General features: G+C 34.3%; 1 protein-coding gene across 2 annotated transcripts in view; it reads right to left on the reverse strand.

Moving 5' to 3' along the window:
• Positions 1 to 735: 735 nt before the first annotated feature.
• Positions 736 to 14,527, reverse strand: part of LOC143256178 (uncharacterized) — a 29,839-nt gene continuing 16,047 nt past the window's right edge. For both annotated transcript variants that reach the window (XM_076513039.1, XM_076513038.1), the window contains exons 8-17: positions 13,799 to 13,856; positions 10,515 to 10,609; positions 9,993 to 10,145; positions 9,695 to 9,851; positions 8,496 to 9,360; positions 7,155 to 7,732; positions 6,679 to 6,792; positions 4,164 to 5,801; positions 3,755 to 3,834; positions 736 to 2,998 (exon numbers count right to left, since the gene is read on the reverse strand). In XM_076513039.1, the coding sequence (XP_076369154.1) occupies positions 2,006 to 2,998; positions 3,755 to 3,834; positions 4,164 to 5,801; positions 6,679 to 6,792; positions 7,155 to 7,732; positions 8,496 to 9,360; positions 9,695 to 9,851; positions 9,993 to 10,145; positions 10,515 to 10,609; positions 13,799 to 13,856 (4,731 nt within the window). In that variant the 3' untranslated portion in view covers positions 736 to 2,005. The remainder of the gene's footprint in view (positions 2,999 to 3,754; positions 3,835 to 4,163; positions 5,802 to 6,678; positions 6,793 to 7,154; positions 7,733 to 8,495; positions 9,361 to 9,694; positions 9,852 to 9,992; positions 10,146 to 10,514; positions 10,610 to 13,798; positions 13,857 to 14,527) is intronic.

A 14,527-nucleotide genomic window follows, 5' to 3' on the forward strand; every position in this document is an offset into this window, starting at 1 on the left:
GATTGTGATCGGGCTTTTGGTCGACAAAACCAAATATATTTAACAAAGTAAAAACAAGTAAACTTTACAGTAGTACTACAAAAGAAAAACATTTGGCACTGACTTACAGAACATGTAAAACATATATACAGAAGTGGAATGTTGTGTATGGAATATAGAGACTTAACAGGTCTCTCTTTTTATTTAAAAAACAAACATAACACTAGACAAAAATAAAGTCTAAATGCATACTATAGAATACACACTTTCAAAAATGATACATGGTACACTTACAGGTAAAATGAAAACAACTTTAAATACACTTGATGAGCAAGAGTGAATGGTAACTCGACTACACATTCCCACTAATGACGTGGTTTAAATCGCGACATATAAAACGAGCAATCTGAACAATACACATCAGGAGACCAAATAGTTTTCTGGTAGCATAAGTCACAGAGACTGGTGACAACAGAACCAGATGAACTGTTTGGTTGGACATGTAAAGAGTTTATGTTCGTGGACTCTTCCTGTAGATGTTGTTGGTAAACTCGTTCCAACAAAGGGTTAGGAGTAAACTCTTTATCTTGACCACATGCCACTAGGACCACTTGTTCTGAGAATGTTACACTTTTCTTTTTCTTAGGAGTTTTTGGGTCTAGTGAAGAAACCAACTTAAAATATGCATCATACTGTTGGTCACTTGATGACAAAGATGGGATGTTCTGTGTAGTGTGTATATTGAATGTGTTATACTGTTGGTCACTTGGTGATAAAGATGGGATGTTCTGTGTAGTGTGTATACTGAATGTGTTATACTGTTGGTCACTTGGTGACAAAGATGGGATGTTCTGTGTAGTGTGTGTATTGAATGTGTTATACTGTTGGTCACTTGGTGATAAAGATGGGATATTCTGTGTAGTGTGTATACTGAATGTGTTATACTGTTGGTCGCTGGGTAACAAAGACGGGATGTTCTGTGTAGTGTGTGTATTGAATGTGTTATACTGTTGGTCACTTGGTGATAAAGATGGGATGTTCTGTGTAGTGTGTATACTGAATGTGTTATACTGTTGGTCGCTGGGTAACAAAGACGGGATGTTCTGTGTAGTGTGTGTATTGAATGTGTTATACTGTTGGTCACTTGGTGATAAAGATGGGATGTTCTGTGTAGTGTGTGTATTGAATGTGTTATACTGTTGGTCACTTGGTGATAAAGACGGGATGTTCTGTGTAGTGTGTGTATTGAATGTGTTATACTGTTGGTCACTTGGTGATAAAGATGGGATATTCTGTGTAGTGTGTGTATTGAATGTGTTGTACTGTTGGTCGCTGGGTAACAAAGACGGGATGTTCTGTGTAGTGTGTGTATTGAATGTGTTATACTGTTGGTCACTTGGTGATAAAGATGGGATGTTCTGTGTAGTGTGTGTATTGAATGTGTTATACTGTTGGTCACTTGGTGATAAAGATGGGATATTCTGTGTAGTGTGTGTATTGAATGTGTTATACTGTTGGTCACTTGGTGATAAAGATGGGATATTCTGTGTAGTGTGTGTATTGAATGTGTTATACTGTTGGTCACTTGGTGATAAAGATGGGATATTCTTTGTAGTGTGTATACTGAATGTGTTGTACTGTTGGTCGCTGGGTAACAAAGACGGGATGTTCTGTGTAGTGTGTGTATTGAATGTGTTATACTGTTGGTCACTTGGTGATAAAGATGGGATGTTCTGTGTAGTGTGTATACTGAATGTGTTATAATGTTGGTCACTTGGTGACAAAGGTGGGATGTTCTGTGTAGTGTGTGTATTGAATGTGTTATACTGTTGGTCACTTGGTGATAAAGATGGGATGTTCTTTGTAGTGTGTGTATTGAATGTGTTATAATGTTGGTCACTTGGTGACAAAGGTGGGATGTTCTGTGTAGTGTGTGTATTGAATGTGTTATAATGTTCGTTACTTGGTGACAAAGGTGGGATGTTCTGAGTAGTGTGTGTATTGAATGTGTTATACTGTTGGTCACTTAGTGATAAAGATGGGATATTCTGTGTAGTGTGTATACTGAATGTGTTATACTGTTGGTCGCTGGGTAACAAAGACGGGATGTTCTGTGTAGTGTGTGTATTGAATGTGTTATACTGTTGGTCACTTGGTGATAAAGATGGGATGTTCTGTGTAGTGTGTGTATTGAATGTGTTATACTGTTGGTCACTTGGTGATAAAGACGGGATGTTCTGTGTAGTGTGTGTATTGAATGTGTTATACTGTTGGTCACTTGGTGATAAAGATGGGATGTTCTGTGTAGTGTTATACTGTTGGTCGTGGGTAACAAAGACGAGATGTTCTGTGTAGTGTGTATACTGAATGTGTTATACTGTTGGTCACTGGGTGACAAAGATGGGATGTTCTGTGTAGAGCAATCTTTCAATATTTTGATTCTTTGTATAGCAGTGTGGTAATCAGGGGGACATTCTGGATGTTTCAGTTCGAAAGACTGATGGCAGTTTGTTTGTGGATTATCCCCTATAGTGTGGTAAGAAGTACCATGGTTGACAAGAGAGTGGCTTCTTTCACTGGACACCAACTGAATGTTACATGGAGTAGATGCTGTAAACAGGTGGGTGTCGTTTAAAGAATGGGCTTCGACGATAATCTTATTTATGCCGTGAATATTGTTATTGTTATATCTACTGGAATACCTTTGCCCACTAGTTTGATCAGCTGAATTTCTTTCAATTAGACTGGATTTACTCCTAATATTTACTGAGTTCTGGTTTTTCTGAGACTCAAATGTACTTTGAGTTAAAACGTTGTTTGATGTGAAACTGGTGGGACTTTCTTGAGAACTTAAAACAGTTTCAAACCTGGAAGTAAGATCTCTCACTGAACACAATGTTTTTTCAACACTTGCATAACGCTTTCCTTTGTCTTCATCTATTGTATTTCTGCATGTAATCATCAGAGGTGATGCATTCACTGCAGATGTTGTCTGAGGGAGTTTGGAAGCTGGAAGAATCTGGAAGTTAAACATCAAAAAATAATCAGTAAACAAGTACTAATAAAAATAAAAGTACAGATTTTATCCTTTTGTAAGGAGCAACAGACAGTCCATTGAAAACACATTTCAAGTATCCACAATCATGTTCATGACTTCTGGAGCAATTTCTTTCTCTAAAGAAAGAAAAAGTTATATAGAAAAAGTGACAGAAATCATGTTGTTGTGATATCATGTTATATATGTCTCATTCAGATAAAATTTGTATCTTAATTTGGGTTTAAAGAAAATTAACATTAGGAATATATTTAAACTCCAAAAGTAGTTATTGTTGTACATCATACAGTTTCATTGTTCATAGTTACATACTATCATAAACATTGTTGTTTATGGTTGTACATCATTATAAGCCTGGTTGTTCAAAGTTGTACATCATAATAAACCTTGGTTGTTCACAGTTGTACATCATAATAAACATTGCTCCAGTAATTTTCTACTTAACGTGTAATCTTCTATTTATTTTATAGTTTACTTACATTGTTCTGGACATTTTCTAGTTAACCTGTAATCTTGTATTTATTTTATAATTTATTTACATTGTTTTGGTTATTTTCTAGTTAACCTATAACCTCCTGTTTATTTTATAGTTGACTTAAACTGTTCTGGTCATTTTCTAGTTAACCTATAATATTGTATTTATTTTATAATTTATTTACATTGTTTTGGTTATTTTCTAGTCAACCTATAATCTTCTATTTACTTTTATAGTTTACGTACATTGTTCTGGTTACTTCCGAGCTGACCTTCATTTCTCTGTTTATTTACCACCTCGGCTTGTTTCTGGACGAGAGACTGTTCTGTTTAAGAAAACAACAATACTATGATGTAGCCAATTTCTCTTTCTGATAATCATAGTTTGAAAATCAATGAAGGTAGAAACAGTAGTATTGCAAATGTTGAATATTTACTGGAGTTTTAATTTATAATTCGTATACAACCACACTTATCTAATCATGTTTTATTTTATTTGATAAAACAAAACAAAATATCAAATCAGATTCAGGTAGTAAACAGTAACTTTATCTCAAAACTGAAGACTTTTTAAAAATTCTGAAACTAATAACATTAAGAATATGAATTATTTCTTATACAAGATATTTTCCTCTATAAAATTTCGTATGTCTACCTGAGTTTCTGGTCTCAGTTTCCGTTAAGGGTGTTTTGTCATGAAAATTGTCACTCTTTCGCTGTACTTGAAAATGTTTGGTCTTTAGTTCCTGCAGCCAGCTATTTTCTCTTCTAATTTGGTTAGATGTATGTAGATTTGTAAATCCATCAAAAATTGTTACTGATTTGTGATTTTGAGATCCATCAGTTCTTCTCTTTGAAGTATCTTCAGCGTTGTTTTCTCTTTCTTGTAATAATTCTTCCTGTTGGACTAGAATTCCTGCATTGTCTTCAAAAGTATGTGATGATGCAGTAATAAATTCCTTCTCTGACAGTTCTGGTTGAGGATGAACTGGAATCTCTACGTTTTTTAAAAGGTCTTGATGTGGAAATGTGCTATAACTTCGTTCTTCTGTTGGAAATGATACCGAAAGACAGGTTTGATCAGAATGAGTAGGGGACGGAGAATCTCTAACCTGGTTTTCCCAGTTGTAACCAAGGAGAGTTAGAACATCAGGAGAGTGAACAAGAAGCGTGTGGTCAGGTGGAGAAGGAGGGAAGTCATAGTTATATTTAACAAAAGTACCGCTCTTCTCCTTGGAAGGCTCTGACATTAACATTTCAACATGCGGTGGAGTCACTTCTACGAGTGATTGTTGCTGCTCACCGTTTCTTTTAACAAATGCTAGACGGGGCTGATGAAATCCCTTGCTGACACGGGAGATTTCGAAATCGGATGGACTGTTAACATTTTTTGTCAGTTTATAATCAAGAGAATTTGAAGAGAGTGGTGTCTGTAAAACCAAAGAATCATCGGAATAATGTGATACAGACTCACTCTGGTCTTGTCCTTGTCTCAAGTCTGGTAAACTACGATTCTTCCTGTGCGTCAATACTCCCAAAAGTTTTTTTCGAGTTTTATGTTGGTTTTTGTTAGATTGCTTTCTAAACTGTATTAAAATGTCATCTGGTTTTCCTAAAGTTTCTACTTTGGGAAGAGGATGGTTTGAACAGTTCTGTTCACAATAAACTTTTTCTGTCAAGTTCAAATCTTTGGTGCAATAATTTTCATCAGATCTTGTGCTGTTTCCAGATTGGTCCTTCAGCTCAGAACACTTTTCTAAATGGAAAATTTTGTTTCTTTCACAAACTAATTTTTTCGAATATTCCTTACTTCTAATGCGATCTTTCAGTCCTGTCATGGCTTCTTCCTGGTCTGGACCTTGACAACATGTTTCACTTGTACATAACTTTTCCTCTTCATGAGCTTCAGAGGAAGCAGCCAGATGGTTATTTTGATCTCTTTGTTTACTAACTGTTTTAGCTAGTGTAGTATATAGCTCCAATGTCTTTTCATCAACGTCAGGCATAAACTGCTTTCCATTAGGACCGTTTTTGTTACTTTCTCGACTATGAGAACCTGAAGAACAGTCTTTGCAATTACAACGCCCATATGTACTGTCTTGACTACACTGTTGACTAAGACGACCGTCTATATGGGTAAACTCTTTCTGTCTCTTAAGTCCTTCCATTTCTGCCTCCTTCAAACACTTGTGAAGACTGGATGATCTCATTACACAGAAGCTGTGCCTAATCTTGGCCGAGACGAGGGATTGTGGATTATTGTATGGGGAATCCATGGCAGCTCTTGCTTTGGCTAGATAAAGAGTCAATGGATTTGTTAGTATTAAAGATAAGAACGGAACTGTTTGACAATAGTGATAAACAAGTAACGTAGATGAAGTGTAATAGCAGCCAAATACAACAATAAAAAGACGTGATGACGAGAAAACCCACTTGTAGAAAAATATACATATATATATATAAACGGCTGGTATGGGTAGAGAAAGCACTATGTAGAGGAGCGAACAACATTTCGACCTTCTTCAGTCATCGTCAGGTTCACAAAGAAATAAAGAGGTAACTCACCAATAGCTGACCACATGTTTCAAAAGGGTTATGGAATTGACTGTAGGAATGTAGAGGGCGTGATTAGATGCTTGATTATATATTTATTAATATATGTATAAAGGTGTTCCTTTGTATTGGTTTACTTTAGGCTTGGACTTGTTGTATAACTAAAGCTTCTTTAATTTTGTTGTTTATGTTTGTTTCATTGTTTAACATTTGGGCGTTTTTTATGGTTATGTTGTGTTTATTTGATTTGCAGTGTTCAAGAACCGAAGAAGGTCGAAACGTTGTTCGCTCCTCTACGTAAAAAATGTTCTCAACCCAAACCAGCCGTTTTTACATATATAATAAAAAGACGGATTAAACTATGTAATGTCCATAAACAGGCAGATTAAACAATGTAAATAATTAATTGATGTATAGGCGCAAAAGAACGAAGATATCGGTAAAGGCCATTAGGTGGAAAGAACGAAGACCAACCTTTCACACAAACAGCGGGTTTCACCTGTATGTTAGTTTATGAACTTCAAACAAAACCTTCCATTGCACAGTTCAGATGATACAGAAAGGATTTAGTGGCTAATCCATGCGATACTGCGTTGCCATGGTAACAGTCTACTTACCTGCAGCTGATTCAGCCAGTGCAGTAGCCACAAACAGATCCCCTTCATTCTCTTTCTCATGAGACTTCACCAGAAAAAAATCGGCCTCGGCACACAGCTTATCACAGTCTTCGCCTTAAATGTAAAGTTTTTTTACATTTCTATAAGTAAATTCTCACATACTTTTAGGTTACAAAAATAAATATTAAAAATGAAACTGGTATCTAACCAGAAAAAAACACCAACTTATATTATAAAGTAAGAAACTCTAGAATGAGAAAAGCTTTAAAATATAGAGAATATGAATTATTTTAAATATTTTTAAATCTATTAACTGGAACTATTTATTATAACGTAAGAACATTAAATATCGACTAAAGTAAAAACAAATCATTACCATACACGTTTTCTGTTTATATATATTGTTTAGTTTCAGTTTTTAAGACATATGTACATTCACTTGAATATTGTTCTCTACTCCAGTTTAAATGTTTTACCTTTTGTTTTGGAGTTATTATTTTCAATCAAGTTTGAACTTCCTGGAGTGTGTGGTTTCAAGGTACCAGTTTGTTGGGAGACTGTCTCCAAATCTTCTGGTATCTGTGTTAAGCGAGGTTCAATCTTGGCAGATGAACCTATAACAGATGAACAGCTGTCCTGCAACTGTTCCAGTGTCTTTACCAAGTGAGGTTCAATCTTGGCAGGTGAACCTATAATAGATGAATAGCTGTCCTGTAACTGTTCCACTGTCTTTACCAAATGAGGTTCAATCTTGGCAGGTGAAAGTATAACAGATGGACAGCTGTCTTGCAACTGTTCTGGTGTCTTTATGAAGTGAGGTTCAATCTTGGCAGATGAACCTATAACAGATGGATAGCTGTCTTGCAACTGTTCAGGTGTCTTTGCCAAGTGAGGTTCAATCTTGGCAGGTGAACCTATGACAGGTGGATAGCTGTCTGTGCTAGACAAAGACAAAGAGTCATAGCCTCCGTCAGCACCCATATTTATATACTCCTGCTGCCCTGACCTCATCTCACACTCGATATTCCTGAGACTGCCAAAACTTATCTCTGGCCTGTGTGCATTCGAAGAAAACGAGAATGGAATTATAATTCAACAGTAAATCTTTGATGTCAAATAACTGTTACCTTGCTCAAATTATTCATATTTAAGCTTCGATTTGCATCGTTCATTGAGGCTGCTAAACATATGTATTTTACATGGCTTTCCATCAAACTCAATGAATGATAATTATTTATTGGTTTTCTTGGCATAATCACAAGAGATTAGAATGAAATTATTAAATATCTCCATTTTAGTAAACTTGTACTTTTTATTTTAGAAGAATGTTACAAGAATACATCAGTAAACATATTACAATTGTTAATGTAATTTAGTTAAGACATCAAGCACTGTGACATGACAACGGTTTCAACCTAGAACTTAAGAGTTGTACCAAGTGAGCAGTTATAATATACGTAGACAACTCCTGTTTTCTTATTACATAATACCTAAAACTCAAGTAAGGTTTGACCTGAGGCTAGAACACGACCCCAGCACACCACACCATCTGCAAGTTGCTAACCCATAAATTACCTGACCAGTTAGTCACAAATTAAGCCAAACAACAACACAGATTTATTTTATCTACTCACGTGAGTCCAATGGGAGTCAATTCATCGTTCCTAGGACATTAGAAAATCTGCCCTAACTGTTGGTCCATCCTGACACCAGTGTTACAGAAGTGAAACTTTAAAACTGAGCTACCAGTACTCAAGTTATGAGCAGATAACTAAAATTTTTGCTTTAAGAGTAAACAATGCTATGTTAATACTCACTTTTTATTTCCAACAACGTAGAAGAAAGCACTGTCTAAAGATGTGCTACTGGATGAACTTGAACTGTTACGGTCACCGCTCCAGTTCCCAGAGTCTCTTCGTCGAGGAGTAATAGCTGCCTTGCTGACTTCTGTTCTCAGACCAGGTGCATTATTCAACGTCTTATCTATGTTGTCAAAGGATTCCAAACTGATACTGCTGCTGTGGTTTCTTATACTAGGACAGTAACTCCCATTTAATGACCTCTGTCTCTGAAGTTTCTGAGCTGTAAGCACACTCTGTACTGCTTTGCGGCTAATGTAGGTGCCGTGGTCTTCTGAACCTTCAGGATTAGTTTTATGCTGATTGACAGAGTCAGAGTCTAATGAAAACTGTTTTGAGTCCGGTACAATCAGTGATTCATCAAAGAAACTCCGATGGAAACGTTGAGAATGTAAGTTTGGGTTATGACCACAGGATTTATCAATGTGATTAATTGATGGTTGTTTACCAGTATTAAATGATGGCAATGGATGAGCTGTATCCTCCTTAACATAAACAGATGGTGCAACATTAATGTCCAACTGACCACCATACTGCTGACCAAGATTGATGAAACACTGTGCATTAGAATCAAACTTTGGAAGAGAAGTGGAACATTCAAGTAACTGGTGATGTACAATTTCAAATGAACGGTGACCAGACGTCATACAGTTTGAGTTGTAAACTAGGTTTCTCAAAGAATCACACTCGTTAAGGATACGTGATTTTTGTGAACAGTTTATTTTATACACCTGTGGTATTGTTGTTCTTTGGTGATTGTCATCCTCAAAACAAATCATTCCACTGTCCTCAGTATTACCAGCTGAGTTGATGCTACCAGAAGCTGTGACAAACAACAGAACAGACCTCATTGCAAATAAAGGCTTCTAGAAATTTGTTACTTCCTCAAATTACTATCAATAGACACTGCTTTATCACAGCTTTCACAGCGAAAATAAATATAAAATTATACCAGGAAAAAAGCTGTCAAATACAGTTTTTAGAATGACGTATAGCTGTACACTTTATTAAACAACTGAAAATAGGTTTAACCAATCTGGCATACTAGACACATATCTTGTCTACTAACATACGAAAACCTAACGATTTCCGAGCAAACTACCGGTAACTACTTGAGTTTCATTTAACAGAAATAACAGTTTTAATCCGAAACGTACCTGCCACAGGTACTTTATTTGCATCAACCACAGTAATAGATGTAGGAGCTGTCGAACTGGAAATTGGGGAACAATTTGGATTGGCATATAGAAGCAATAATGGCTGAAAATGTCCTCTTCTGCACTTTTCAATCACTTGTTCCCATCTGGGACCGACCTGGAAAATTCCAAAATTTAAGAGAAGACTCTTTGCTGTGTTGTAATAATCTGAATAAGAAGTACACAATAACAGTAATTAACAGTAATTAAAATAGTTCCACTAATGATGGTGTTCAGTTTAAATAAACGTAAATCATACCTCACGAACGGATGCATCATCGAAATATATCCATATTCTGAGTTTTGTATGAAAAAAGAATGTTGAGTAATGTTTTCCATAGTATGTAACAATTCCCACCAAATGGTGCTTCGTAGATGAAGCCCAATGGTAATCTACAACAGAATGAAACATCTGCAAAATAATAAACGTTTATGACACATAAGTAATCATACAGATAAAACAGATGTGATAGGACGTAGATATAGTAGTAAACATACAGATAAAACAGATGTGATAGAACTTAGATATAGTAGTAAACATACAGATAAAACAGGTGTGATAGAACTTAGGTATAGTAGTAAACATACAGATAAAACAGATGTGATAGAACTTAGGTATAGTAGTAAACATACAGATAACACAGATGTGATAGGATTTAGATATAATAGTAAACATATAGATAAAATAGATGTGATAGGACTTAGAAATAATATGAAGTTTAAACTTATATCTTATAGTTTTCCTGATGTGATAAGTAAATTAACGCCAATTTAAACTTACGTCTTGTAGTTTCAGCTCCATTCCAATAGAGTGGAAAACTTCCTTGATTTGATCTGATGTCGGCTTTTCAGAGTCCCAAACAAGCCCAACACTGACTATAAATATGAAGTGTTAAATTAACACCAAAACGTATTTTATAACATATTAAACATGTATACTAAGTTGTTCTCAATTTATCTCCAAAACGTTTTTGAAATTTAATCTTCAGAAATAAAATTAAAATTAGTCCACAATGTCAAGTAACTATAAGATATAATATATAGTTAGTTGTAGTTGAAGTCAATAGATGGCAGCGTAAACTGTATACAAACAGTCGCATATATTCATACATAAATACATTCAATATGACTGTAGTTTTACACTTGCGGATATGATCAAAACACGGGAATATCAGGTTATTCTCTTATTTTTCTAATTTATTGGTTTATTTGACCGCTTTCGTAACTTCAAACGTCACTCTACTGAATATAATTTTGAGATTCTAAAAGAAAATTTGGAAAATACATGTATTTAATAAGATTCTTTCTATTGAGCTTAAAAATGATATTTAAATATTTTTGTTTCAGGTTCTTAGTAAAATTATATTCTGAAGAGTAACATTTGAAGTCCTAAAATTATATATAACATCTACAAATAACAATATATGTTACTGATCCCTCAATTAAACGTACAACGTGTAAATTATATACGTATATACATAAATATACAGTTACAATGTTAGGACAAGAAAATATTTTGTAATTTTTTAGAAATTTTCCATGTCATTGTAGAATACAAATTTCAACACCATGGTAACACTTCATTGATATCTGTTGACAACTGAATAGGTCAGGACGAGAATATTTACCATTCTGTAAAATCCACATATATTGGTAACAAGGGTATGTTATAAGGTTTCTGTTTGAATTAACATACTAATCAAATTTAGAGTTTGAAATAACTGTCCTGGTATTCTATGCAGTGACTTAGCTATATAAAAAGGATCTATCATATGGTACTGGTATATGCTAGAATAAGTCAATTTATCAGCACTATACAAATACACCTTGATAAAAAGAGATTTTAATACTATATATATTAAGTTTTGTTGTCATTTAATGGCCTAAAAGAGTTTATAGAACTATCAGTAGAGTAGATAGTTCACATAAAAGCTTTATGCTGCTATAGAACTATCAGTAGAGTAGATAGTTTAAATAAAAGCTTTATGCTGTTATAGAACTATCAGTAGAGTAGATAGGTCACATAAAAGCTTTATGCTGTTATAGAACTATCAATAGAGTAGATAGGTCACATAAAAGCTTCATGCTGTTATAGAACTATCAGTAGAGTAGATAGTTTACATAAAAGCTTTATGCTGTTATAGAACTATCAGTAAAGTAGATAGTTTACATAAAAGCTGTTATAGAACTATCAGTAGAGTAGATAGGTCACATAAAAGCTTTATGCTGTTATAGAACTATCAATAGAGTAGATAGTTTACATAAAAGCTGTTATAGAACTATCAGTAGAGTAGATAGGTCACATAAAAGCTTTATGCTGTTATAGAACTATCAATAGAGTAGATAGGTCACATAAAAGCTTTATGCTGTTATAGAACTATCAATAGAGTAGATAGTTTACATAAAAGCTGTTATAGAACTATCAGTAGAGTAGATAGTTGACATAAAAGCTTTATGCTGTTATAGAACTATCAATAGAGTAGATAAGTCACATAAAAGCTGTTATAGAACTATCAGTAGAGTAGATAGTTGACATAAAAGCTTTATGCTGTTATAGAACTATCAATAGAGTAGATAGGTCACATAAAAGCTGTTATAGAACTATCAGTAGAGTAGATAGGTCACATAAAAGCTTTATCCTGTTATAGACCTATCAGTAGAGTAGATAGTTCACATAAAAGCTTTATGTTGTTATAGAACTATCAGTAGAGTAGAGTTTACATAAAAGCTTTATGCTGTTATAGAACTATCAGTAGAGTAGATAGTTTACATAAAAGCTTTATGCTGTTATAGAACTATCAGTAGAGTAGATAGTTCACATAAAAGCTTTATTGCTGTTATAGAACTATCAGTAGAGTAGAGAGTTTACATAAAAGCTTTATGCTGTTATAGAACTATCAGTAGAGTAGATAGTTTACATAAAAGCTTTATGTGATGCTGGTTGGACTCTGTGACAAATTGATTTGAAATGTTCCCCAAACACTGTCGAGTGCAAACTTGATCGTGAAACTGAGACAGATAAATTTAAAAATAATAACAGAAGAGACAGAACACCTAAACCTAGTGATACTGGTGTTAAGTATCTGTGTTTATTCAGCCTTCAGGACAGTAGGAAGACTGTCACTGATCTCAGGTATGTATCAAGTGACAGAAAACCGTTCAGATCTACGGTACCAAGAAGATTCAATAAGAATATTTAATAACAGTTAAAAATCTTTACTTTGATTTATAAATACTGTTACCAAAAAAACATAAAACTGGACTGCTGATGATTTGAAAAGGGTGTTATGGGTGGATGATGATGGTTCTGATCTGTCATGGTATACCCAGCAGTTTGTGTATTAATGGTAAAAAATTCTATTACCAAGAAGATAATGACCACAAACACTTATACAACCTAATATATATTACTTAGCTAAGAAGGAATCTGTTGGAGTCATTCTAATGATCTAATGGCCCTCACAGGGTCTCAATTTAAATCCAATTGAGCAGATCTGGGATTTGATAGATCAAAAACTTGACAAATCAAAAGTTACTTTCAAAGAAACTTTACAGGGATTTATTAGAGACATTTGGAGCAAACTTCCGAAGAACACATTGATTAAATATTGTTCGAATAAATCCTAAAAGATTGTCTGTAGTTATGAAAACAAAAGGAGACACAAAATGTTAATTGTTTGTTCAGCTTGAGCACTTCTGCTGAGTTTCTGTTGTACCTGTTCCATTGTTCTTTGAAATTAGCTTGAAATCTAATTTTTTACTTTGTCCTAACACTTTGTCACAGTACTGTATATACATTTGTGTGTGGGTAGAGTATACAAAGGAAGCCCTGCAGACGTCATAAAAACTGCACACAGATATATATATATATTATATATACATTTTAACAGGTTCATCACTACCTGTATCAACACAAAGACTTCTATCATTTCCTACTAGAAGCTCCTAGTGTTACTACAAATAAAGTCCTGAATATATGTAGCAGCCAAAATACAGTTTAATAATTCACACTAAAACAATAGGTAATCACATTACATTATTAAAGTAAAGACCCAGATAACCCACCAACTTCTGGGTGATTCATGAGGGTTTGACAAATCTCAGTTCTGGCACCACATGCACTCTGAAACGTAAAAAAAAAACATAAGATGTAATAACATTGTATATTGTGACCTTCAATACTAATACACTATGAAACAGCAGAAAAACATAAGATGTAATAATGATGTAGAAACTGGCACTTTCAGTATTAATACGCTCTGAAACATACGACACACAAATACGACCTTTAATACTAATACAAAAAAAAAACATTTACTAACATTATAAATGTATACTATTGTTTACAGTAAACACTGATTAAATGTGGTACATAATTGTGAAGGATATGATAATTCTTTGTTGATGGTAAAACCTGATGAATCACAAATCAAGGTCGTTTTCAACTAGAGATACTACATGTTTCCAAAGACATTTTAATACTTGGCATATAGGGACAAGCAACGTTTCTTTTGATAGTTTAAAATGTTTCCACATTTGGAATAGTGGTAGAATCCAGCTTCCAAATACAGAATGAAAGTGTCACTACTTACTGGTACAGAATGGAATGTTTACTACTTACTGGTACAGAATGGAATGGTCACTACTTACTGGTACAGAATGGAATGGTCACTAGTTACTGGTACAGAATGGAATGGTCACTACTTACTGGTACAGAATGGATTGTTTACTACTTACTGGTACAGAATGGAAGGGTCACTACTTACTGGTACAGAATGGAATGTTTACTACTTA

The sequence above is a fragment of the Tachypleus tridentatus genome, chromosome 7 (assembly GCF_004210375.1).
Source record: "Tachypleus tridentatus isolate NWPU-2018 chromosome 7, ASM421037v1, whole genome shotgun sequence".
Classification (NCBI taxonomy): Eukaryota; Metazoa; Arthropoda; class Merostomata; order Xiphosura; family Limulidae; genus Tachypleus; species Tachypleus tridentatus.